Here is a 26,312-nt window from a genome sequence, read left to right on the forward strand (position 1 = left end):
TGATCAATAAAATTAAACACCTAAATAAACACCTAAATTGATTCCAAGTAAAGTAATGTAGGATATGAAAGATAAATTCAATAGACACAGAATTCTGGGAAAAAATTAAATTCTTCAAACAAAAGCTCAATCAGTCAAATAGAAAGCCCAGTTATTTGAAAGGCATTCCAGGGGAGGGGATCAAAGTGAAGACATAATATCAGGACTTGATGAGAAAACAAGTGTATTAAAACATTCAAATTAAGAGAGAGGAAAAAACTCAAAAAGTGTGAACGGAACCTAGGAAACTTCTAAGACATCATGGACACAAAAAGGAAAAACTGCAAGCTAAATCTCTACATGTTTGTTCTCTGTAGTTTTTGTTATAGATTTCTAGTTTTATTCCACTGTGACTTGATGACATACAGAAAATTATTTGTTTGCTTGTAGTAATTAAGACTTGCTTCTTGCCGTTTGGTGTGATCTTTTCTGAAGAAATTGCCACGGGCTGCTGTGTAGAATGTGTATTCTGCCAATAGACATCTTATAGGTGATTTATAGTCATCTGTAAATCCATTTGGTCTACATTCTCATTTATTTCTGAAGTTTTCTGGTTGATCTTTTTTATCTGGATGAATGTTTTTTGAAGAGAGTAGGATATTGAAGTTATTCACTGTTAGTATGTTGAAATGTATTCATGTTTTGTTTTACAGTGTTCAGTTTAGAAAAATGCTGTATTCTGAAATTGGGTGTTTATGTTCACCCAAATGTCAAATGTGCTTCATAAAAAAGGAGAACATGTTGGCTTTGTAACTAAAAAGGACAGAGTAAAACTGGTTTGAGGCACATCTAGAAACTGCAACTCAAATGCCAGGTCCAATTTCTACTTCATTTTTCTCTGTACTAATTTGACTCTATGTGATACTGTCTTTCATAAAGGCAAATGGCAGTTAAAAAGGCCAACCTCCTCCAGGATAAGAGTCACTCAAAAAGTTAGTAAACCTAATTAATTTGTAAAAATAATAACTGACATAAATTTTTCCATGCATTCACTGTTAACCAACTATGATCAGGAAAACATCTACTGATGGCATAACATTTGGTCTTATGACTCTTCGGAACAAAATCTGGAATCAAATTCACTTAAAACTTAAACAGGCACTTGCCCATAGTATAGTCAAAATGTTGCTATAATAAAATGAGAGAGGGGCTGGGAAGGTGGCTCAGTGGTAGAGTGCTTGCCTTGCATGCATGAGGCCCTGGGTTCAATTCCTCAGCACCACATAAGCAAAAAGAAACAAGCCAGAAGTGGCACTGTAGCTCAAGTGGTAGAGTGCTAGCCTTGAGCTAAAGAGCTGAGGGGCAGCACACCCAGGCCCAGAGTTCAGGCACTACGACCAGACCCAAAAAATAAATAAATAAATAAAAATAAGATGAGAGAGTAAATGTGGAGTCAGACTAATAAAAATCCTCTCCATAAATCATTTAGCTGTGTTTTCCTTCCCAGATGTATTTGAATTCAAAAAATGTTTTTTCTTGTACTAATTATTAACCAAACAGTTAACTCACATCACAGAAATTTTACTCTGTGACTAAACTGAAAACTCTTGGTGGCAAAACCCCTGGTATTTCTCCTCCTGCATTTTTACCTTCAATGGTACTTGGAAAGTAAGTAATTAACTTTGTATCAAGCACTTTATCTTGAGGATTTCACAAGGGTGATTTCAACTTGTTTAAATCCCACAATTCACCAGTCACAGTAGATAAGTAAAATGATGTAACTTTGACATGAAACAAGACGACATAGGTAGTGCCTTACACCTACTTCCTTAAGATCTTCCTCTCAAATATCTTGAAATGACATACTATGAAACTAGCAAGGTGAAGGCTGATGAGACAGATGTTGAAAGTAGACCTAAGCTATTGGCAGGAAAAAGAAATTTGCCTATGAAAATTAAAACCTGCTGCAAACTCTGAGTATCGGAGTTACCTTATTCAGTCTGCTTTACTATTTAATAGCGCTTCTCCCTGCCAAGTCATCAACACACCATAACAACACAAAAAACCCAGACATGTTTGTTTTTCTCTTTGTACACTCCAATGTGCTCTACTTTCAGCTTCAAAAACAAAAACAAAATATAGATGATTTTCTACAGGAGTGGCTCAGGGCCAGGTTAACATTCAAAGTGTTACCTCGATTTTCATCCTTATTCCCAGTCCCCACTGAGAACCACTGTGCTTCGTATGTAGGGACCAGACCTTATGGAGAGCACCTTCATTTGAAAATGACAGTGGGCCCTAGCTCCTTGGAGATGAATGATTGCTATCCAGTTCCAGTTGCTTGAATTCAGGGTGATTTCAGCCCCAGCATATTTCCAGTTCCTGGTGTTTCTATGAAGTAGGAAAAAAAGACTATTATGGCTAGGTATTTCGGGGTGGTTTTTTCCCCCCTTCCACATTTAAAATGCTGTATGCTAGCTTTTCCAATCGTACATTTTATGAAGTGACAGGAACAAACTGTTAAATTGGTAGATCATGAATGATGCCAATTGCTTCAGTGACTTGGGTGGGGGACGCAGGTCCCAGCTCCTTTGGTACTTCTTTAATATCCTTGGAATCTTGTTTTCTTTTCTTTTTGTTTTGTTTGAATTTTATTTTATTGTAAAGATGCAGTACAGAGCGGTTACAGTTACATGAGAAAGGTAATGAGCACATTTCTTCTCTTGTATAGTACTAGGGATAAACTCTTTGGAACCCTGAAAGTGCTACTTAAATGTACTAAGCTGCTTTTTTAAGCGTTAACAATGACAGATGACAGATATGGACTCAAAGCGTAGGCTGACAAATAAGGCATTTGGAAGTTTTAAACTAAAAAGAATGATCTCATATGTATTCCTTTTTTAAAAAGCACTCAGCAAATATTTATTGAATTCCAGATGAATACTAAGCATTGTGTTAAGTTCTGATGGGTAACAGAGCTAGCCGGATATGTGAAGCATTGCCTGTGTGGCAAAGATTTTACTCAGCATGCCCTAAAAACAGATTCTACTCTCCCACTCCCCTGTGCACTTGAGCTGGGTAAGCTCACCCTTCATAGATCTACCCCCTGCATTTTTATCAAAAAGACTCCTCTGAGACTATGAAACAATCTTCCTAAGACCTAAGTTCTCAAGGGTAACATCTTTGGTTTCAAATCAAACAAGGCCATCCAATGGGACATTTCTTGTGGGAGATTAAATTGTCAGGCTGTAATTTTCACAAGACTTGCTTCATTGTTCAGACAGTAGCTAAAAAACATGTTATGGCCTTCAGTGTAAAGTGTAATGTAAATGCCAAAGTTAGGGTGAGATTGTTTTTCCAGTGTGTTTAACTCAATTTCTTGAATAGTCTTGTTTAAGGTCTTTTGATTTGCATTCTTGCCATTAGTATTTAATCTGTCTGCAGATCTGTGTGAAGAGGAGAAAAAGAATACAAAGTCCTAGAAATGGCAGGCCATTTTGTTGTGAGACTGGAGCCCGAATTCTCTGAACCTCGGGATTCCTTCCAGTTCCATTATTTGAATTAGAGCAGACTGAATTTGGGGGGTTACAGGTGGTTAAAGTATTCTTTCCTGACATCTAAGTTTCCCAAGGGTTAGAGCTGGCATAGGCTCAGCATGATACCAGTCAGGGTCTGAAGTCTGGATCTTTATCCTCATCAGTGAATACAGGAAGGGACGAAGCCTAAGGTGAGTTCAAACACCACTCCAGGAGATGAACCAAAACCCGGAAAGCATCACAATAAGCCATCTACTGTATGTTTCCACTTACTTGAGGTAGTTGGAGTGGTCAATCAAGGAGTCGGAAAGTAGAATGATGCTTGTCAGGGCCCGTGGGAAGAAGGTGAAGAAGCCTTCCCTTAAGGAAGCATAGCAGTCTGAAGAAGCCAAGTGTCTAGCATATGAAATGATGAGAGTCTAGATACTGAGCATGCAACATGTTTCCAGGAGCAGGAAATACAACCCATAATCTGAGGGGAAAGAATAACCAACCAACAAGTCCGAGAGAGAAGGAGATAGCCAATCAGAAAAATCCAAAGTTATCACACAAAAGTCTGCTTCATTCCAAACCAAAGCTGCAGCAGTATTCCTCTCCAGCCCGAATTGCCTACCACTCCCTTTAAGGAGCACATAACAAATCTTAATTTCCTCCTATTCGCCTTAGTACATTCTGTTATCAATTGTGATTCCAAAATCCTCACACAGGAGAAATAGGAAGTTGTTCAATGATTACAAGTTTTTTGTTTTGCAAGATGAAGAGTTCTAGAGTTTGGCTGTATCAAGAAGTTCAAATTTCCCCCTCTGGTGGTTCAATGTTTTACTCTACTAGAACAAACTGGCGCTAAGCAAAGGAAAAGTTAGAGCAAATGTACTAGCTCATAATTTTGTGTGACAGGGAAGCCCTCAGGTTGAAGGTTGAAGGCCCAACAACACAAGAACGAACTGTAGGGTTTTTTTGTTTGTTTGATTCGTTTTTTGAAAACCTTGGAACCAGTCATTCTCCTGCCTCCCAATAAAGCAGGGTCAGCCACAAGAAAGATTGGACAAAGTGGGTATGAGCTACTGGTGATCCAGCCAGTCCTATTCAGATTCTTCCTGTCCAGACTCTTTCCTGTCCTCTCTGTGTAGCACCCTGTTCTCCTACCTCTGGTGCAGGACTATTTCTGGGGGGAGGTTCTTGTGTCCTATAATCAAAAAAAGGTAGATCAGAGAATTTCTTTCTGATCAATTCTCAACTAGAAAGGTGAAGACAAAGTTAGAATGCTACTGTTATGTGTTTTGGCTGGCTTTGAGGAAAAGCAGTTCTAATTTCTATGACCTTGTCCTAGAAAGGGAAATTCTAGTTTCTGTAAGAGAGATGAGAATAGGAGAAAGGGAGGGGGAAACTTTGTTTCTGAGGACTCCATCTTGGGATATCAACTCAAACAGTTATTCAAGTGTGTGAACATGATACTATTGAGCTAGACACTTAAAACCAGTTATGAGGGTGAATTTTGTCATTATGTTATCTTACTAATTAAAAACAAAGCCAAAAAGACAAGAAAGCCAAAGGCATGCTGGTAGATGAAAACGCTTTAGGGAGCACAAAAATGCAAAGCAAAGCCTCAAAGCAGCTGGGAACCTGGGATTACAGCAGATGCTAGTCCGAAGGGCCAGTGCCCAGGACTGTTTTCAATATTAGGGTTTTCTACTCAAAACCTGCTTTTAATGAGAGTTCATTATGAAATACCATCTGGTCACCCTAAGTTAGTGACTTGCCACCAGTCTTCACTAGAGGAAAAAAATGGCATATACCATAGTGATACATGGTTTGAACCTCGGAGTCCAATTTAAAAAACAAAGCAAAACTGAATTAGAAACCTCAGAACACACAGCATTCCTTCCTTGGTTAATGGCCTTCAGGATGCAGAAAGAAGAGAAGGGAAGGATTTAAATGACATGGCAAAAAAAATGACTCAAAGAGAAAATATTGAGTACTACATTGTACCATAAAAATTTTACTGCTTGTTTAGAAACTCTTTGTAATGTTCACAATTTTGTCACTTGAAAAATACTCCGATCATGCCAAATTTAGATCAATAAAGACTTCCAGTCTGTAACCCATTATCCTTCCCCAACCCCTTCCTTCAAAATGCCAAAAATGTGTGCCCTGGACATCAAGCTCAACATTAGCTGAATGGAAGACAGAGTAACATGCTTTCCTCCAGAGTGCTTGCTCTTACCTTGCTCTTGCTCCGCTCTCTGCAATAGTACCAGCATCCTTCCCACCACCACGCATGGCCTACTAGAGAGGGAGAGAAGCTCGGTCTTACAGCATTTGGAAAACAAGACCTAACGTTTGGTACTCAACATTTAGTATTGGGTATTTAATAGAAGTTGAATTTGAACTCATCCCACACCACCTTGGATGCTAAAGCCCTTTTACTTGAAAGATACTTGCCATATCCATCTCCTTTCTGCTGCACCTGCCACTGTTTAAATGTGGCTCTTAAAGTCAATCTTTAACTTAACATTCATCTTTCACAGGAGCTTACCAGGTGGTCACAGATACCACTCTCTTCAAATTTTAAGTAGCCACCTGTGTTACAGGCTTATAATATCTACTTCCCTGTTTTCAGTGGATCCTGACCTCCACCCATGTCCTGACCTCTGAGTCTCTATTTGATGTTCCCACATAGTCTCTCCAAGCCTTCTCTTTGCTCACTGCAGTCTTGCTTTAGGTACCTACGTTTTACTATATCCAAATACTCTCCACACCTGTGCTTTCTTCAGGCAGCTCCCTCTGCCCCGTTGCTCTTATCTCCCCTGTCTTTCCACTTACTTCATAGTTCATCCCAAATACGGTCTCTCCCCACAAGTCTTCTCATTGGAATGAATTGTTCACTCAACCTCTATTAAATACCATATATTAAGTATGCAATATCAAACTTTTGGCCTTGTTTTCAGGAAGATAACAGTGATCTATAATGAAACTATACTGTGTCTTTCTTATACTCTTTCCTATATTTACTGTTTATATTTTTATGCCCCAGCAATGTAAGTTTCTTGGGCGGGGCAGTACTGAGGTTTGGACTCAGAATCCTGAACTTAGGCAAGCATCCACATCCCCAGTCATTTTGCTTTTTTGTTTAGATTTTTTTTAACAGAGTCTCATACTTCTTTTGCCCAAGATAGCCTTAGATGGTAATCCTTCTACCTCTACCTCCTGAGTAACTGGGATAACAAGTATGTACCACAACACTCCAATTGTTTTTGAGATAGTCTTGCCTTTTGTATACAAGCTGGCCTCAAATCATGCTCCTCCCAGCTCTGCTGCCCAAGTATCTGTGATTACAGCTGTGTGTCAGTGCATCCAGCTAACAAGCTTCTTGATGATAGAAAGCACACCTCATTCACTTCGTCAACTACCATTGACCTACAAATAGTGTTTTGAATTCTCTTTTTCTTTTTTTTTTTTTAATCGGTCATGGGGCTGGGCTTGGGCACTGTCCCTGAAACTCTTCAGCTCAAGGTGAGTACTCTATCACTTGAGCCACAGCGCCACCTCCGGTTTTCTGGTGTTTAATTGGAGTCTCACAGCCTTTCCTGCCTGGGCTGGCTTGACCCGTGATCCTCAGATGTGAGCCTCCTGCATAGCTAGGATTGCAGACTTGAGCCACCAGCGCCTGGCTACTGTTTTGAATTTAATAGGTACTCAATAAGTCAACTGACTGAATAAATTTGTAAGTGAATGGAAGCCTTTGCCAGTTTGTTCTATCATTACTATCATTTACTCTATCACTGTAGTATATAAAAGCAATGGAACACCAGATGGTTCACATTTCTACTGTAGGAAATTCACATTTTCATGCAGGAAACCTAGTTACTCATTTTCATATTTCTAAACACCAGTGGCTCCATGCAGATTAATGTATAATATGTAGCAACTGTTTTCTTTCCAGCATCTACACAGAAATGAGGGAGAAAATCTCATAGTAGCTATAAAATTACAAAATGCTTGAGAGTACATTCAAAACTATTATTTAAGACTATCAGCAAAGTGATTTAATTATCATGCCAAAAAGTTGAAGGCAAATGGTTTATTAAAAAAAAATTAGCCAGAGCCAGTGGTTCATGCCTATAATCCTAGCTACTCAGGAAGCTAAGATTTGAGGATCATGGTTCAAAGCCAGCTCAGGCAGAAAAATTCCATGAGACTCTTATCTCCAATTAACCACCAAAAAGCCAGAAGCAGAGTTGCAGCTCAACTAGTAGAGCACTAGCTCTAAGCATAAACACTTAGGGACAGTAGCTAGGCCCAAAGTTCAAGCCTAGGACCGGCACAAAAAATAAAAGAAAGGAAGAAATCATAGGGGAAAATGAAGCCAGTGGGGAAACGTAAATAATTGTTGATAGTACAATTTTTTTAACAATTTTTTTAACAAAACAAATTTTTTTTTAACAAAACCTTTAGTAAGGCAAAATAGACATGGGAGAAATTTGCAACTAAGGGTCAGCTGCTACTGCTTTACTCTGAATGTTGCTCTTTCTCCATGCCCAACACCACTATGGACACGTGTGACAAGATAGGAGATAGAACCTTACATAAGTGATAAAGTCATAGGCATTCTGTGTTCGTCAGTGGAATTGTAAAAGCAGCTCCAGTGGGCTCCCTTGTCTACCACAAGAGATTGCAGTGACAAAGATCCAGTTATAGATCTACAGGGCAGAGAGTAATATCTTATCAGTACCCTATCTGCCAGGACCTTGGTCATAGACTTCCCAGTCTCCAGCAATATAAGAAATACATTTCTAATATTTCCATATTACCCAGGTATTCTGTTTTGACAACCTGAACAGACTAAAATGGTGACAATAATCCTTTAGTATACTTACTTGCACACACCAAGAATATACGCTTACCATTAGGCTCACTCCGCATTTCTCTCATCCCTGCTCTTCACATTCTTCAAATAACTTCAATTGGATTAATGTGACATACATTAACTGTAGTCACCTTTTCCATTCACCTGCCAGCCTCAAGATAGGACCTGTTTTACATTCCTATCATGTTTTATATTGTTTAGGAAGGCTTGACCCCCACCCTATTTTCCCAGGTGCATACTGACACCAGGCAAAAATCCCAGGGATGAGCGAACTTGTTTGAAGTACCGCAGGGCAAACCACTGAGCCCAGCTGTAAACATCCCATTGTGGGCACAGATGAAAGGCGCCCACCTCCCTTGACCTAGTGGCTTTTTCATTAACCTCTGCCTCCTTGCTCGGACCTCCTATAAAAATCCAATTCCTGCCCCAACTCTTGGGCACAACCTCCAAACTCAAGGGAAGGTCTGGGCCCCTAGCTGTTCCTCCATAAACAGTCCTCGCCTGTTGATGATGGAGTCTGGCCTATTCCTTTTCCGTTCCCCACCATTTTCCCAATGATTCAATTATATTCCACAGGATCCAGTTTCCTGTCATTAATTTTTTTTATTGTCAAGGTGATGTACAGAGGGGTTACAGTTACATAAGTAAGGTAATAAGTGCATTTCTTGTCAAACTTGTTACCCTTCCTTGTCATTCATTTTTAAAGGGTGGATAAATGAGGCATTACTCACTCACACCAACCAGAGATAAGATGCAACAAGGGCTCTATCAGAGTGAATGAGTATATCAATAGTAGTAAAAAGAACAACTTCTAGACTTGGGCCTCCTCTACTGTAAAATTACCCTTTCTATGCTTCAGTTTCCTCATCTCTTTTTTTTTTCTTTTTTTTTTTCTTTTTGTAGTTTGTGGGGCCTGAACTCTGGGCCTGAGCACTCTCCCTCAGCTTTTCAGCTCAAGGCTCCCACTCTACCACTCGAACCACAGTACCACTTCTGGCTTTTTCTGCTTATGTGGTGCTGAAGAATCGAACCGAGTGCCTCAGGCATGCAAGGCAAGCACTCTACCCTGAGCCACCTTCCCAGTCCCTCTTCGTCTCTTAAATAGAGACAATAAAGATCTATTGTGGCCTTCTTCACTGTTATATTTTGCAAACATTATCTAATTTATTTATACGCAAAACATTATAATTAACAGCCAAAGCAGACACTTGCGACTAGCTTTATTACTTCAATTTTTAGAGAAATATAAAAATATAGCTAAAAGGGGTGACATCAATCAAGATGCATTCTATTCATAAACTACTTTGTTAAATGGCAGCTCCTTTGTACAGGTAGGTAAAGATAATAAAAAAAGAAAATTGCAAGTAAAAATTAAAATGTATAGCGAAAAAAATATAGCGGGGCTGGGAAGGTGGCTCAGTGGTAGAGCGCTTGCCTTGCATGCATGAGACCCTGGGTTTGATTCCTCAGCACCACATAAGCAAAAAGAAAAAAGCCAGAAGTGGCGCTGTGGCTCAAGTGGTAGAGTGCTAGCCTTGAGCTGAAGAGCTGAGGGACAGCGCCCAGGCCCAGAGCTCAGGCCCCACTACTGGACCAAAAAAAAAAAAATATATATATATATAAGGAAATGAATCATATTGTCCCCTTTATATTTTTGGTTTTATATATATATATATATATATATATATATATATATATAAAACCAAAAATATAAAGGGGACAATATGATTCATTTCCTTATTAGGAACATCTGTATACATAACCATGAAGACTCAAAAGAAGTAAAATCTGAACCTGTACTTGATTTACCTGAAAAAAAATGCAAATGTCTTTATTTGTGAGGGTAAACGTCTTTTTATCTTACCTAGAAGGAAGACTTTTAAAAATACCAATTCAGATACTTTCTCCTTTTTCTCTATCAAACTTTAAATGGGTTAATATGAGAACAGCTGTTTGCCTGACACATTTTCCTCCAGCACCAACAGATTTTTCTGAAAAAGAGAAAGTTTGAGAGGAGATATTGGGGCTCAGAACTGGTGGTCAATTGGGCAACAGACAAATACTCCAAACCAGGGAAAAACAGGACATTAGCTGCCACTCCACTCTCTCTTTCTTAATAATTTGACATTAATTTTCATGGAAAGTAAAATGAAGATGCATTTGAAATTAAATGTTTTCAGCAACACAGCATAACAGGAGATTACTTTAATTTGGTATAGTTGAATTGTTACAGTTCTTGCAATTACAGCTCTATGCCCAAATGGTAAAATAATCAGCAGAGTCCACAAAATAGTATTACAAGAAGTCATTTGACTTCTAGCAAAAAAAAAAAAAAACTTGGCTCTCATAGTGGTATTGGAAAAGATTGTTTTAAAATAAATTTTATTAGCCTGAAAAGGACAGTAAATGAGCATCCCAGCTGTTACTCCATGAAATAGAGCAATGTGATTGTCTTTCTTGGGATTTTTTGCCTGCTTCATTTTATATACCTATAGGTATGTATTTCTCTTCCTCTCTTCTCCCTCCCTCCCTCCTCCTCCTCCTCTTTCTCTTCTTCCTCCTTCTTCTTCTTCTTTCTTCTTCTCTCTCTCTCTCTCATTCTTCCTCAAATTACATTTTTTTCGTATGTTAACTTTAAAATGAAGGGGAAGTAGGCATTGTTCCTAAAGGAATAAGTTATGTTACTATATTTTAATGACAATTTTGCATGTTTGGCTCATAGACTTACGTTTTTTTCTATTCTGGAATTCATATCAGCAATGTATCTTCTTTTAAAAAATGTATTTTTAAGAGGCACAGTCAAGAAGATTCCTATTGATTATCTAGATGCTTCAGAATCATAACATGGCCACTGCAGTGAAATGAAGAATAAAGCAATACCGTACTTTGGGGTCATGGTAATAGGCATGTGATAGGGTTAGAGATGAAGAAACATTATGGAAAAAAGTCCTCTAATTCTGTTAGCTCTGTCTTTGATGTACTGTTAGACTTTTGTAAGCTCTACCCCAGAAATCCACAGGAATATGAGTCAAGGGAGTTACGTTCAATTATACTATTCAAGTGAGCATTAATTATATTTCATCTTACAAATATGATATAAATGCCAATGTTTGTAGTAGGACACAGAATTTTTCCGTGCCTCTTCTTTTGTGTGTAGTATTTTGGTTCCAACATGCTACCAAGAATATTTACGTTAGCCAAAATCTAGAGTCCTCAGGTAGCTCATGCTGGGCCTCATGCCTTGTCTGGGAATACCTTTCCATACCTTCTCATGTTCATTGTGTTTCCCACAACCTCACTGATAGATCCATCCCTAATCTAGAAGAGTCCCTATTGTGTAGCACAAGTTGGGTGTGAAGGTTGATGAATGAGTCCTACTAAGCTACCTGGAGAAAGCTGCTGTCTGTGGTAGAGCATACTGATAATGCTCTGACTTTCTGCAGACAAGTGAAGCATTGTTTCATTCGGTGCGTGACTGCATCACTGTTTTCATGGTATCTAATATCTGAGTGCAGAGAACACAGTGTTGGACTTCTGGTGATTAGCAATAGGCACCACTTGCCTCACAGCCTCCTACTCCCTACAGAGGCCTCACTGTCTTAGAAAAAGCCAAATGTAAGAGGCTTTTTGAGTCTGGTAAACATTGTGTAATTAAAAACAGTGAGAAGTGAAAGCTCATTAATTTTTTCTAACCTTCTAATATCTACCAATATGTAACTAAGCACTTTATTTATGTTTGTCTGGACACTTTTATTTATTCCAGGGGAATATATTAGGAAAGATTGTAAGAGCTAATAAAAGCATGATATTCTACTTAAGAATGTTTATAAACCCTCTATAAATAAAAATATATCACAGAGAGTTCTAATTGTTACATTGTACACAAAATAATTTCTTTAATTAGTACCAGTTTAGTATCTCTGAATATTTTTTTAAAACAAGCAATTCACATCAACTAATTTGGTGGCCAAATAATTTTGTTGTTATAAACTTTGTTAGCAAATACTTTGAAACAGTCTGAGATCAGAATATTCACAAATGACCTCCCATCCTCTGCTTCTGAGAGAGGATCTATGTGTGTGGATGTGTTCAGAGACTCAACACAATATTTCAATCACATTTAAGAGTCCAAAGTTTCTTACTTGTACTAAAATGTGATGACGATCTAAACAATATGAGGGTGGGAACATAGAATTCAGTTTTACCATTGTTGGTCTTATTAAATGGCATTAAAACTTTATGTTCCTTTATAAAGTAATAAACTCCTGAGGTATAATAATTGCTCTAAATGCTATGAGACTTTCCAAGAAGAAGTAGTAAAGATATTTCAGTAACTCAACATCTTTGACACCCCTAGTAGGAAAAACAACTGGAAAAATCCTGCTGTTGCCAAACATCACACATGGATTTCAGCATTTGTTCTAATGTTAGAGCTGTTTATTGAAACTGTAGAATGAAAATGAAACATAGTCCATCCTCTGTATGCAGTTAATCATGTACATGTACCTGATGGTAAAATTCCTAAATATTGTGAACTGAAAATTGCCATATAAAAATTTAAAGCATATATATTGAAAATTATGGGCCAGGTGCTGGTGGCTTCATTCCCATAATCCTAGCTACTCAAGAGGCTGAGATTTAACTAACTGAGATTTAGCTAACTTGAGCCGGAAAGTCTTGGAGATCAATTTCCAATTAACCACCCTCCCCCCCCCCAAAAAAAACAAAGCCAGAAGTGGAGCTGTGGCTCAACTGGTAAAATAATGTCCTTGAGCAAAAATAGCCAGGGACAGCATCCAGTCCCTGCGTCAAGCCCCAAAACTGGCATAAAAAATGAAAGAAAGAAAGAAAGAGAGAGAGAGAGAAAGAAAGAGAGAAAGAAAGAAAGAGAGAGAAAGAAAGAGAGAGAAAGAGAGAGAGAAAGAAAGAAAGAAAAAAAGAGAGAGAGAAAAAAGAGAGAGAGAGAAAGAAAGAGAAAACTTACCTTGTTTTAGTTTATGACAATTTCATGCAATGTTCCACTATTAAACATAGTATGGAGTAGTAATCAATTCAATAAAAATTAATTTTCCATCCTCAATTCATTTGTAATTTTTAAAAATTTTACCATTTGTATTCAATTTTTTAAATCTACAGTAGGTGCTATATTCTAGAAGAAAAAGAAAACTTTCAGGAAAATAATGTCCAACTTATAAATACTTTGTGAAAAAGTAAATGGACACAATCTAAAAATATATTAAAAATAATAAACCTAAAAGTAAAATAAATAGAACTTTTATATTTGCTTTACTAGTTGAGAAAGCAAGAACTTTATGAAAACTTAATATGTCTCCTAACTTACCTCAGTCTCCTCCAGAAGCTGACACAGAGCTGCAATCAGGGAAGCACAGACAGGTACAGAGGTAGGCATCAGGTTAACAAGTCCAGAAAACCAGAGCACGGCATCTGAGAACGTTCCCCCACATCAATGACCACAGAGGCATATATGATTCTAGGAAATTTCTAGAATTGTTAGAACTGCTAGAGATTTCATTAATGGGAAGTACTGATTTGTCATGACTTTAGAAAGAAAAAATTGAGTGAAAAATACAGTAATTCACAATGCATTCCTGCTTCTAATAATGGAGCATTAGTTTAGCACAATGGTTATGTTTCTTGTTTCCTTGTTTTGTTTTTGAGACAGGCTCTTTCTAGTCCACATAGACCTTCAATTCACAATCCTCCTATTTAAGTTTCTTAAGGTTTAAGATTATTGATATATACAACTATGCCCAAGCCTACATCTTAATTTCACATTATCAATATAGACTCAAAGTAGCTGGTCAGAAAAAATAGTTAAGACTAGTCACTGTTATTTTATTTCACGTCCCTCAACATTGCAGGAAATGAAAAAGTGGTGCCACAAACCAGCAATAACACATTTGTCCTTGTTGGTCCACAAGCTCAGGTTCTAGAATACACACACACATGAGCAGAACCAAAAGTCTTAATCTTGTGGGGTTACCATTTTCACGTGGCCAAAATGATTGTCAGCCTCATCTCAGATCATCCACTCAACATTATGTTTCAGGTTACAACTGAATAAATAATGAAAAAAATTAAGACCTCAAAAATGCTATTTCGATTAAGATGAAGCCAGAATTAACTAATAGATGATTGGTGGGTGAAAGGAATGTCTTAGAATTCATTTTTATGGTATTCTTTCACTTGACTGGATGATTAGATCCAATCAGGTGTCTCATGCCTATAATCCTAGTTGTTCTCCGGAATAACTAGGAGATTCAGAGGATAATTATTTGAGGCTAGCTGGCAGAGAAGTCTGAGAGATTCCATCTCCAAAAATAACCAGCAAAAGGCAGGACTGAAAGTAGGACTCAAGTTGTAGAGCACAAGCAAGCTAAACAAATGAGAGGCTTCAAATTCAAACTGTACAGCAAAGGAGGAGGAGGAGGAGGAGAAGGAGGAGAAGGAGGAGGAAGAGAAGGAGAAGGAGGAGGAGGTGGTGGTGGTGGTAGTGGTGGTCAGGGATGTACTATGCATTTTAAATAATAAATAGCCTGGGTCACCTTTGGTCTCAAACAGCAAGTTTTTCCTGGATCTCCAAGCCTGTTGGCCTGCCCTGCAGATTTGGGGCTTGCCAACTCACCACAATTATGTGGACAAATTCCTTAAAATAAATCTCTCTTTATAAAACAGATTCATTTTTAGAAAGAAAAATGAAGTCTGTGACGACTTAAAGGAAATATTCTTCTAAAGAAACTCTCTCCTTGACAAGCATATCTCAAATTTTAACACACCTACAAATCACTCAGGAAGTTTGTTAAAATGCAGATTGATCTTCTCAGACACATATCAATTATCTGAGACTTCCTTTCTAACAAATTTGAGGGGATGTCAATGTGCCAGTCTGAGGTCTTTGACAACTTTTAGTAGTTCCCAAATTACTGTAGGGTCTTTTCAATCACCAATGCAAGGGTCTAAAATTTTCTTTCCAATACCATCAGATATATTTTTACCCACGTGGTCACTTTGGTAATGTGCCAAAAAGACATTAACACATTTAACAAGTCTTCTATTTAAAAATAACAATAATATGTCAAGCAAAGGATATATTGTACTCTGCTTTATTAATTAGTATTACCAAGAGATTTCTATAACCACAATATTTCATAGAAAAGTAAAAAATAAATGTCATGTGTGGATGTATGTGTTTATATTGCAATGAGTTAGAGTAGACTCTTGAATCCTTTGATGGTATCACTTGCCAATTGGCTCAGAAGAAGAAATTTTGAACACAAGTCTTGCCAAATTCTACCCCCACAGTCTGGCTGAAAACTTTATCAACAACCTGAAGGGGGAAGAGTCCCCAGACTATCCTTTTATCTCTGTAATGCCAATTGTAGTCTGAATGTTTGTTCTTCAGTAATAAACAGAAGCAGACAGTAAAACAGAAGCAGAAGTGAGCAAATGTGAGTTTAACTAACAATAAAAGTGAGTAAATAAATAACCAAGCTAGACCTTCAGCATGTACAATAAAAGTGAGTAAATAAATAACCAAGCTAGACCTTCAGCATGTGCATGATTAAGACGTGATGACTTAAGTAATTGGTAATTTAAATTCATCAGTGATAATTGTTGAATATTGTAGTCAAATATTAATAATCACATTGCAAATGAAAGTTATTTTTTATAATGAGTATACCTTTCAACTGCCTGTAAGGCAGCTCACACCAAGAGAACAGAATAATCAACAAAACAATGGCTCGGGTAACATATCAAATCCTTCTTCATCTGTGTGGAGAGCCAAACTGATTAGGACAGAATGCCAGAAAAGGTCCCTATAAAGAAACTTGACAGGAAGTTATAATTGTTCCTGAACTGTTTAAGTTGAACAATGTAATTTGGTTTCAAACTGTCCAATAAGTTTCTCCATTAATCACCTATGAATCACACAAAGAGACCACCTAGACGTGATCTAAGGGAAAGGATATCAACATAGTCCTCAGAAGTACAGAACCTCCAGTCTCGTATTTTGCTGGTTAATTGAAGATAGAGTCTTTCAGACTTTTCTTCCAAGGCTTACCTCAGATGTCAGTCTTCAGATCTCAGCCTCCTGAGTAGTTAGGATCATGGACATGAGCTACCAGTGCATAGGAGAAAAAAAAAAGAAATTTAAAAGGGATGAAAGGAACAAATAACTTTCACCAAGAAGGAAGCATGCACTTCTCCATTTGTTGGAGATATTTAAAATAGTATCCTTCAACATATTATACACACACATATGAAAATAAAACAACAAAACCTGTTAAAATTGTTACAAGAAGGGGAATTGGTAGCAAAGGGAATGACAAGGCAGTGATTAGAATGCAATGTATACATATATTGAAACATCATAGTGAAACCCCTATCTACAACTAATATATGCTAATAAAAAATAGAAAGGAAATCAACAATATGAAATACTCCAAATGTGAGCTTACCATGGGACTAATGGTCATGAGCACCGATGGTCTATCTTAACTTTCAAAGAGGAACAAATGTAAGAGAAATATGTTGTAGCAGACCATAGCAATATTGTAGCTATGAGAGGCTAGACTTGCCATTATCCTAAGGAACAAAAATGGCCAGAACAGATGGTGACAGCAAGTATGAGTAAGAAAAACAGATGGCAGGACAGCTATCAGGTTGAGTAATAGATTGTGGTATACATAGCCTTGCAGGCTGCTCTTTCTTAGCAACATCCTGAGCATCAAACCAAGTAGAAAACAACAGAAAATAAAGATGGTATCGCTTCTTCCCATCTATGGCTAAAGGGCAGGCAATTGTAACTAGTAAGCATATTTTCATCACAGCATGAGCTAACACATACTTCAATAGCTGCTAAAAAGTAGAAATTCCTCCAGAATCACCTGTGGACACAGATATTGTGAGAAGTAGTACTATACTTACGTCTACCCAGATTTAGTAAAAGAATTTTACAAGTATGACACAGAGGGGCCAAGTGGATTAAACAGGATACGTCAACAAGACAATCTCAAAGAAAGAATTTTCCATTGACATTGGTTATGAGAGGTCCTTGGGTCTTGAAATCTTTTGGCATCCAAAATTTACTCACCTTGACTTCATACAACCTACCTAAGAAGTAGTAAATGAAGGAACTCAGAGCTATCAAGTTGAAATCAACGTTTCCTTTGTGATGGTTTTTGTTGGCAACTGCTTTTAGAACTAGTGTCTTTTATGAAGTCTATTCATATGCTTTTTTTTGTTTTTAAACAAAGTAAAAATAAGAGTAAAGAAAAGAAGAACAACATTCATATACTACCACTGGATCAGTCTGGCCATACTAAGCTCTCTTCATGGTTCACACATCTAAGCAAGTACCACTGGCTCAACATGTGAGTGGCAGACACAGTGCAAAAAGCTGACTGCATCAAATGAAAATATGCTGACTATTAAAACAATCTTTCCTATGACAAAAATGACTGGTAGCACTGAGGCCTAATCAGATCTCTACAAACTAATTTGTAATCCTTTTTTATTGTGGTTTTAGAGGTGATATACAGCAAGGTTAACCTTACACATATCAAGTGACATGTACATTTCATTCTTTTTGCTTAGTATCAGCTGTTCCCGCCTTCTCTTTCATTCCTTCCCTCTTATCACCATCCTTTAGTGGCTTAGTTCACATTTATCAATGTCTGGTGCAGCTGATGGACCCTTCTGCTTGTCATCATTTTGATGGACTTAATCTCTACTTTTCAATTCATTCTCAAAAACAAAACATCACACACACACACACACACACATACACACACACACACACACACACACACACAAACCTTTCATACTTTCTGGTCTTACATTGAGGTTTTTGATGCATTTTGAGTTGATGCTGGTGCAGGGTGATATTCAGGAATCTAGTTTGAGTTTTCTGCATGTGGATGTCCAGTAGCACCATTTGTTGAAGAAGCTGTCTTTCTTCCAGACTGTATTTTTGGCTTCCTTTCCAAATATTAGATGGAAGGCAGCTATGCTCACCACTATACCACCAACGCTCACAATTTTTTTTTTGTCGGCCATGGAGCTTGAACTCTGGGCCTGGGCACTGTCCCTCAGCTCTTCAGGTCAAGGCGAGTGCTCTACCACTTGAGCTACAGCGCCACTTCCGCCAAATATTAGATGGCTATAGGTCTATGGGCTCATTTTGGGGTTTTTTATTCTCTTCCATAGGTTCTCCAGCCTATTTTTGTGTCAGTACAAAGCTACCAGTTATCTTGAAATGTACAATAATTCTACTAAACAAAATTGTTTCTCCTCAATTTACTATCTCAGTGGGAAAAAGTAGATGTTGGCAATGTAGTCGATGGTAAAGAGAAAAGTATTCCATCTTACAGGAAATCATTAACTCACTGAGCTTCATTTTCCCTAAATTCCCAACAGGAAGAAGGCTCTGCGTTTCCTGTTCTGGGTAATCACAATCTATTTGAATTAGAAGAAAGTGTAAATAATTATCTGAAAAGTCTTTTTCTATTAAAATAGAGAAGAAAATCATTTCTTCTGAAAATACTAGTGAATAACACCCTTCTGTGACACATTCTCATAAACCTGCTTGAATGAGGACAAGGATAGTTTATCAGATTTTCCTCTGCCTCATAAAGTTGTCCACTCCTTCAGAGTCTGTGATTTAATTTCATAGAAAAACTATAAAGTGCCCTGTAGAGTACAGGAGGAAGAATGAGCCATTATCTGTATTTATGAGTGCTCTAAAAAGAGACATGAGAAAATATGAATACAGTCCGTGTTTCTCAGGCCACACCAACCAGAGGGTAAAAATAAAATGACCATATATCAGCAGCAGTATTTGCTAGCATTATTCTCCATCTACTCTGCTGAAGCTCCAGTCCTCTCAGATACTCAAGGAATTGTTGGTGTCTTGGAAGGTATGGGAACTAACGTCTGTGTTTTCCCCTCCAACTTAATATGGTAATAGTGCCCAGTTACCACACACTACAGATGATGGTACAACTAAATCTGAGTGTCAGGCCCACACTCCAAAGATGTAGTTTCTACTCCTTCAACAGCTGCTCATTCCAAGCAGATGAAAAACTATCTAGGCCTCTCCATATTTGTGTAGTTAAGTAAAGGTTGCCAAAGGAACATTGAAATGAACTCAAAAGAAGTGAGGCATGGGGCTGGGAAGGTGGCTCAGTGGTAGAGCGCTTGCCTTGCATGCATGAGGCCCTGGGTTTGATTCCTCAGCACCACATAAGCAAAAATGAAAAAAGCCGGAAGTGGTGCTGTGGCTCAAGTGGTAGAATGCTAGCCTTGAGCTGTAGAGCTGAGGGACAGTGCCCAGGCCCAGAGTTCAGGCCCCATGACCAGACTCCCCCCCCAAAAAAGAAGTGAGACAAGAGGGAGGAGTTGGGGAGGTGAGAAGGGAAGGGATGGTAGGGGGAAAACAAAGGAGTGGGTATAATGCTTAATAGGAAATGTAGTCATTACCTTACTCATGTAACTGTAACCCCTCTCTACAGTATCTTTACAATAAAAAATTATCTTAAAGAAGCAAGGTAGGCAAGGCAGAAAGAACCAGAATAAGAGAGGGAGAGGGTTGAGGAAGGGGCAATTCCTAGCATAAAGAACACCATGCACAAGCTGGGCACTGGTGGCTCACACCTGTAATCCTATCTACTCAGAACACTGAGATCTGAGGATTGTGGTTCAAAGCCAGCCCAAGCAAGAAAGCCCGTGAGACTCATCTCCAATTAACCACCAGAAAACCAGAAGTGGCTCTGTGGCTCAAGTGGTAAAGTGGCTCTGTGGCTCAAGTGGTAGAGTGCTAGCTTTGAGCTGAAGAGATGAGGGACAGCTCCCAGGCCCAGAATTCAAACCCCACAACCCACACACGCAAAACTAAGAACACCATGCACAGAGCCTAAAGATTAAGTTGGGCACATCAAATTCCAAATATAAGCTCATTTATACAGAACTTTTACTTTTCTACATCAAAAACTTGTAATCTTCACCAACAGAATAGATTATATGAAAGACTAGATTCTATGTTTGACAACAAAGGAGATACAGTACAGAGATAAGAAGTAAAAATACAAAAAGTCCAAGAATTATGAAATGAGTTTGCAAGAATTTCAGGATTCAATATAAAGACTGAATTTATGTCTGGAAAGTATTGAAGAAAGAGCAGAGTGGCTAGCTAAAGCAAACATAACCTAAATACAAACAACATTACAGGGAAATACTAAACTAAAACCATTTATCACCACTACATCAGTACTACAGAAGATACTCAAAAATATCTTACACTCAAAAGATCAAGATGAACATGAAGAAAGTGGAGAAAATAGATGCTGCTAGATTAAGTAAATAAACATAGGAAAAGTAGGGATAGATACAAAATAAAAACTGTGAGGAATATGATAGGTCAATTGTATATTTCTCAATTCTATCACTCAATATTAATAGGCTCAATTCCCTAATCAAAAGTCATAAATTGGCAAGATGGATCAAAAAGGCAACAACTAACCAACCATTGTCTATAAGAGATCTATCTAACTGACAGAAACAAAGCATGAATTATTCTCCTAAATAATTCTAAGTCATAAAAAAGTCTCAAAACTTTTAAGAAAATTGAAATTACTCCTTGTATCCTGTCCAACCATAATGGAATAAAAGTTAGAGTTTATCGGCAAAAGAAACCCCAGAAAATATTCAAACGCATGGATACTGAACAACACATTGCTTTATAATTAGTGGGTCATCAAAGAGATAAGAAAATTCCTGGTAATGGAAAGATAACATGCCAGAAGTTTGTCACAATGTAAAGGTGGTTCTTTAAGGAAAGTGTGTAGCTATGAATGCCTATATTGACAAAATTGAGAGATCCCAGATTAATATTCTCACTATGTACCTCAAGCTTTTAGAAAAACAAGAACAAACCAAAGCAAAACTGGATAGAAATAAATAAAATAAAGATTAGATTACAAATAAAACTTTAGAAGAATATACAAAGAATCAAAAAAGATGGTTCTTTGAAAACACAAATCAAATTCATACACCTTTAGCCAATATGACTAAAAGAAGTAGCAAATTAAAATTAAGGGTGAAAAGGGAATATCACAACAAAAATGAGTGAAATTCAGAGCATTGTAACCGAATACTTAGCAAGCGCTATGCCAACAAAATGGAAAATCTGGTAGAAATGAATGCATCCCTAGATAACCTTAATATACCAAAATTGAGCCAAGAAGAAGATATAAACCATTTAAACAGATTTATAACAAGTAATGAAATTGAAATGGCAATAAAAAAAAAAAACTCCTGACAAAGAAAAATCCAAGTCCCAGCTGAATACGATAAGACCTTCAAAGAACACCAATACTACTCAATCTTTTCCATAAACTAGAAAAGGAGGGATCATTACCAAACTTATTCTATGAAGCCTGTGTTATTACATTCATCCCAAAACAAGACAGAGACACAACAAAAAGAGAACTGCAAACTAATCTATTTGATGAACATAGATGAAAAACTACTTAATACAATACTTGGTAACCTAATTCAACAACTAATCAAAGGAGACATACCCTACAATTAAGTTGATTTCATCCCAAAGATGCAAAACTTGATTCAGTATATGTAAATCAATAAGCTTAGTCGAGCACATTAACAGAACCAAAGATAGGAGTCATAGGATTATTTCAATAGTTGCATAAAACATTTTTATGATGAAAACTCTAGGTAAACTAGGGATAGAAGAAATATACCTCAACATAATAAAGGCAGTCTATGACACGCTTACAGCCAAACACTGAAAAATGGTGAAAAATCTAAAACTATTTTCTCTAAAATCAGGGATAGGACAAGGATGTCTACTCTCCCACCCCACTCCTCTTAATTATACTACTAGAATTCTCAACCAGAGCAACAAGTCAAAAGAAAGAAATAAAAGGATCCAAATAGGGATGTCAAACTATGCCTATTTGCTGATGATATGATCCTGTATCTAAAGAACCCTAAGAAAAAAATAATAAAAGACCTTAGAGACTCCACCTCCAAACTCTAAAGCAATACACAAATCATTATTATAATAATCATTATTATAACAACAATGAGCAGATAAAAAGGAAAATCAGGGAAACAATTTCAATTTCAATAGCCTTTAAAAAAAAATAATGAAGTACCTACCAGTGAACTAACCAAGGAAGTAAAGGAACTCTATAATAAAAACTATAAAACTTTGAAGAAAGAAATTGAAAAAGACCCCAAGAAGTAGGCTTCCTATGTTCCTGGATTGGTAAATTAATATCATGAAAATTGCCATACTGCCAAACTCAATGCGATGTCCATGAATTCCCAATGTCATTCTTCACAAAGAGAGAGAACATTTTTATGGAGCTAAAAAATGCCTAAGTCACCTAAGCAATCCTTGCGGGGTGGGGCATGAAAGCATTGATGGAGGTATCACAGTGGAGACTTCAAACATTACTACACAGCTATAGCAACCAAAACAGCTTTGTAGTGGCACAAAAATAGTTTGTGAACAATGGAACAGATTAGAAGATCCAGAAATAGGTTTATATACTTAAGCTATCTTGCATTTCACCAGGGAATCAAGAATATATGTTGGGGGAAAAGAAAGTCAGCCTCTTCAATAAGTGTTGGAAACACTAGACATCCACATGTAGAAGATTGAAAATGGATTCTTATCTGTACTCCTGTTCTATTATCAATTCAAAATGGATTGAGGACTTCAATGTAAGACCTGAAACCCTGAAACTATGACAGGAAGGCATAAGGAAAGCATTAGAACTTACTGGCATAGGCAGGAACTTCTTGAGTAGAATTCCAAGGGCTCAGCAAATTGAAGAGTGAATTGACAAATGAGATTGTACCAAGCTAAAAAGTACCTGCACAGTAAAGAACATAGTAATTAAGATAAAAAGCCTATAAAATGAGGGAAAACTTTTGCTAATTATATCTCAGACAAGGGCCATATGTTAAAATACAGAAGGTGCTCAAAAATTAAACCCCCAAAGAATCATTAACTCAGGTAGTAAATGAGCAAAGCCACTAGACACTTTTCAGAAGAGAATTAAAAATGGCACATGAAGAAATGCTCAATGTTTCTGACCATAATGGAAATTCAACTTAAAACAACACCGAAATCATCTTACCCCAGTAAGCATGGCCATCATCAAGAACACAAACAGGAGGCTGGGCCCCAGTGGCTCACACTTGTAATCCAAGCTACTCAGGAGGCTAACATCTGATAATCACAGTTCAAAACCAGCCTAGGCAGGAAAATCCATGAGACTCTTATCTCCTATTGGCCACCAGAAAAAACAGAAGGGGAGCTATGGCTCAAAGTGGTAGAGTACTAATCTTGATCAAATATGTTCAGGGATAGTATCCAGGCCCTGAGTGCAAGCCCCATGTCTCACCAGAAAGAGAATACAAACAACAAACTCTGACAAGGATGTGTGGAAGGGCGGGAGAGGGGGGGGTGAAGGAACCCTATAATGTTGTTGGTGTGAATGTAAACTAGTGCAGCAACTATGGAAGGCAGTTTGGAGATTCTTCAAAAATCTCAACATAGCTGTACCCTATGACCCAGCAAAACCATTCTTGAGCATTTATCCAGAAGATTACAAGTCAGGACACAGTAAAGACATTTGCATACCTGTGTTTATTGTTGCTTTACTCACCAAAACCAATTTATGAAAACAGTCCAGATACCCTTCAAAGGACAAGTGGATCAGTAAGCTATATAGATAGACAGACAGACAGAGACAGAAGCTGAAATGTGTTTTGTGGAAGGGGAGTGAAACTAAGGTGAGACAGGACAGCCAAGAGGAGAGAGTAAAGAAGAGAAAATACAGTCATCATATTCAATATGCATATGTGAAAATTGACTCAGGTAACTTGACAAGGTTAAGGTCAGGTTGAGAGATACGGGGAAAACAATTGATGAGGATGCATTGCACTCAGAGTTGACATGCTGAACTGAAAATTCCTTGTACAACTACTTAAAGATAATTTTAAATTTTCTAAAAGAAATACACAACACTAATGTTTTCCTTTTAAAATTCATTCATCAGGTAAAAACTCTAAAGGATGAAAGTCATTGTCACCAGACAAAATACAGAACACCCAGTTAACACTGTATTTCAGATATGCAGCATAGATATGTCTAAAATACTGCAGGGGATATAATTATAGTGAAAATCATTTGCTGTTTAGCTGGAATTCTTATTTGAATGGGTGTACTGTGTTTTATTTGCTAAATCTGGCATCCTACCATCATGAATAAGACAAAAACTTGGTCACTTACACTGGAAATTCAATTGGAAAAAGAAGAGATAAGATTACAAAAGCAGACATTAGTGGTAAAAACATAAAAGTGCAACCCACAGGGGGAAAAAATATACTACAACAGACAAAACCAAGTCTATTGTCTGAACGTTCTCCAATAACAAGTAGAAGGTTGAGGAGGATTGCCGAAAAATCACCCCTATACCGGGTCCCCAAGCCAATAGTAACCATATTCTTTGGCAAAGAACCTGATACCAAAGGAAAGGAGCCCTGCATTCATGAAGCATGAATGAACTCATGGTCACATACAGCCAAAAACGTGACTACATCAGAGTTCTTGAGAGTTCTTCAGGATAGAAGCACGTCCAAATGCATTGTTAGCCTTTGGTCATCTGACCCTGGTGCAGCCCAGGACCCAGATTTCGTGGGTTCAGCCTTGAGTCTCTACTTCATGAAAATGGATGAGAATAAACACATCTTCTAAGATGACAAAGAAAGATTGAGGCATCTGGAAACAAAGATTAACAATAGAGAGGAGAGAAATTTACTGTTTCTGAATCTTTTTGAAAAAGCTTTTTTTTTTTTTTTTTTTTTTGTCGGTCGTGGGGTCTGAACTCTGGGCCTGGGTGCTGTCCCTCAGCTCTTCAGCTCAAGGCTAGCGCTGTACTGCTTGACCCAAAGTGCCACCGGTTTTCTAGTGGTTTATTGGAGATAAGAGTTTCACGGACTTTACTGCTTCGGCTGACTTTGATCACAATTCTCAGCCTCCTGAGTAGCTAGGCTTACAGGCGTGAGCCACTGGAGCCCGGCAAAGCCTTTTTTTAAGCAACGTTATTAGCTTTTGTAATTTCCTTGTGGTGCTGGGGATCAAACCTAGGGCCTTGTACTTGCTAAACAAGCACTCTGCCGCTGAGCTACACTCCCAGTCCCCCTTTTCCTTAACCTTGATCTGAAGAATCGTCGTTGAAGAAATTAAGAGGGAAGGAGGGGATTTACAAATTAAATTTCCCAAAGTTATAGCAAATCCAAACTGCTAATATCTCTATGCAATTTAAGTGTGTGTGTGTGTGTGTGCGTGCACGCGCGTGTGTGTGCGTGTGTGTGTTCAGAGAAATGGAAGGAGAGGCAGCCTGAGATGAGTATGGCGGACATAAAAGAAATGTGAAGAGGATAATATCTTTGTTCTGTTGCAAAGTTCTTTTCACTGCTGACATCAGGTAATGGAAATGCACTGAAACTGAGGATCATAGAGAACAAAAGCAGTGTGTTTCACAGTCTGCAGTGAATGCCATATGCCAAAGTCTCACCAAACCACACATCTGCTCTTTTGCTCTAAGAGTACATAAATTTTCTTAGGACACGAAAACAAGAAGCCTAGAGATAGCCAAGTCAAGAAGCAGAGCCCCCAATTTCATTTCATATAGGCAGGTCCTCAGAGACCATGGTTCATTCACTTCTCATGCTTGTCTTCAGACCTAGATTCTTTGCAAGGCCCACTGGTCTAGTTCTTCACATGCAGTCCTAAATGAAAAGTATGATTTGCTGTCCATCTTTTTAAACTCCTTTTGGAGTCTGGGCTGTTGTGACAAAATAGTAGTTCC

General features: G+C 37.8%; 1 protein-coding gene across 1 annotated transcript in view; it reads right to left on the bottom strand.

The window, feature by feature from the left end:
• Positions 1 to 3,220: 3,220 nt before the first annotated feature.
• Positions 3,221 to 26,312, bottom strand: part of Impg2 (interphotoreceptor matrix proteoglycan 2) — a 101,321-nt gene continuing 78,229 nt past the window's right edge. Inside the window, exons 17-21 of the mRNA XM_013024096.1 lie at positions 18,793 to 18,861; positions 13,724 to 13,827; positions 5,740 to 5,798; positions 3,789 to 3,911; positions 3,221 to 3,425 (exon numbers count right to left, since the gene is read on the bottom strand). Of these exons, the coding sequence (XP_012879550.1) occupies positions 3,221 to 3,425; positions 3,789 to 3,911; positions 5,740 to 5,798; positions 13,724 to 13,827; positions 18,793 to 18,861 (560 nt within the window). The remainder of the gene's footprint in view (positions 3,426 to 3,788; positions 3,912 to 5,739; positions 5,799 to 13,723; positions 13,828 to 18,792; positions 18,862 to 26,312) is intronic.

This window comes from Dipodomys ordii, unplaced genomic scaffold (genome assembly GCF_000151885.1).
Source record: "Dipodomys ordii isolate 6190 unplaced genomic scaffold, Dord_2.0 Scaffold73, whole genome shotgun sequence".
Taxonomy (NCBI): domain Eukaryota; kingdom Metazoa; phylum Chordata; class Mammalia; order Rodentia; family Heteromyidae; genus Dipodomys; species Dipodomys ordii.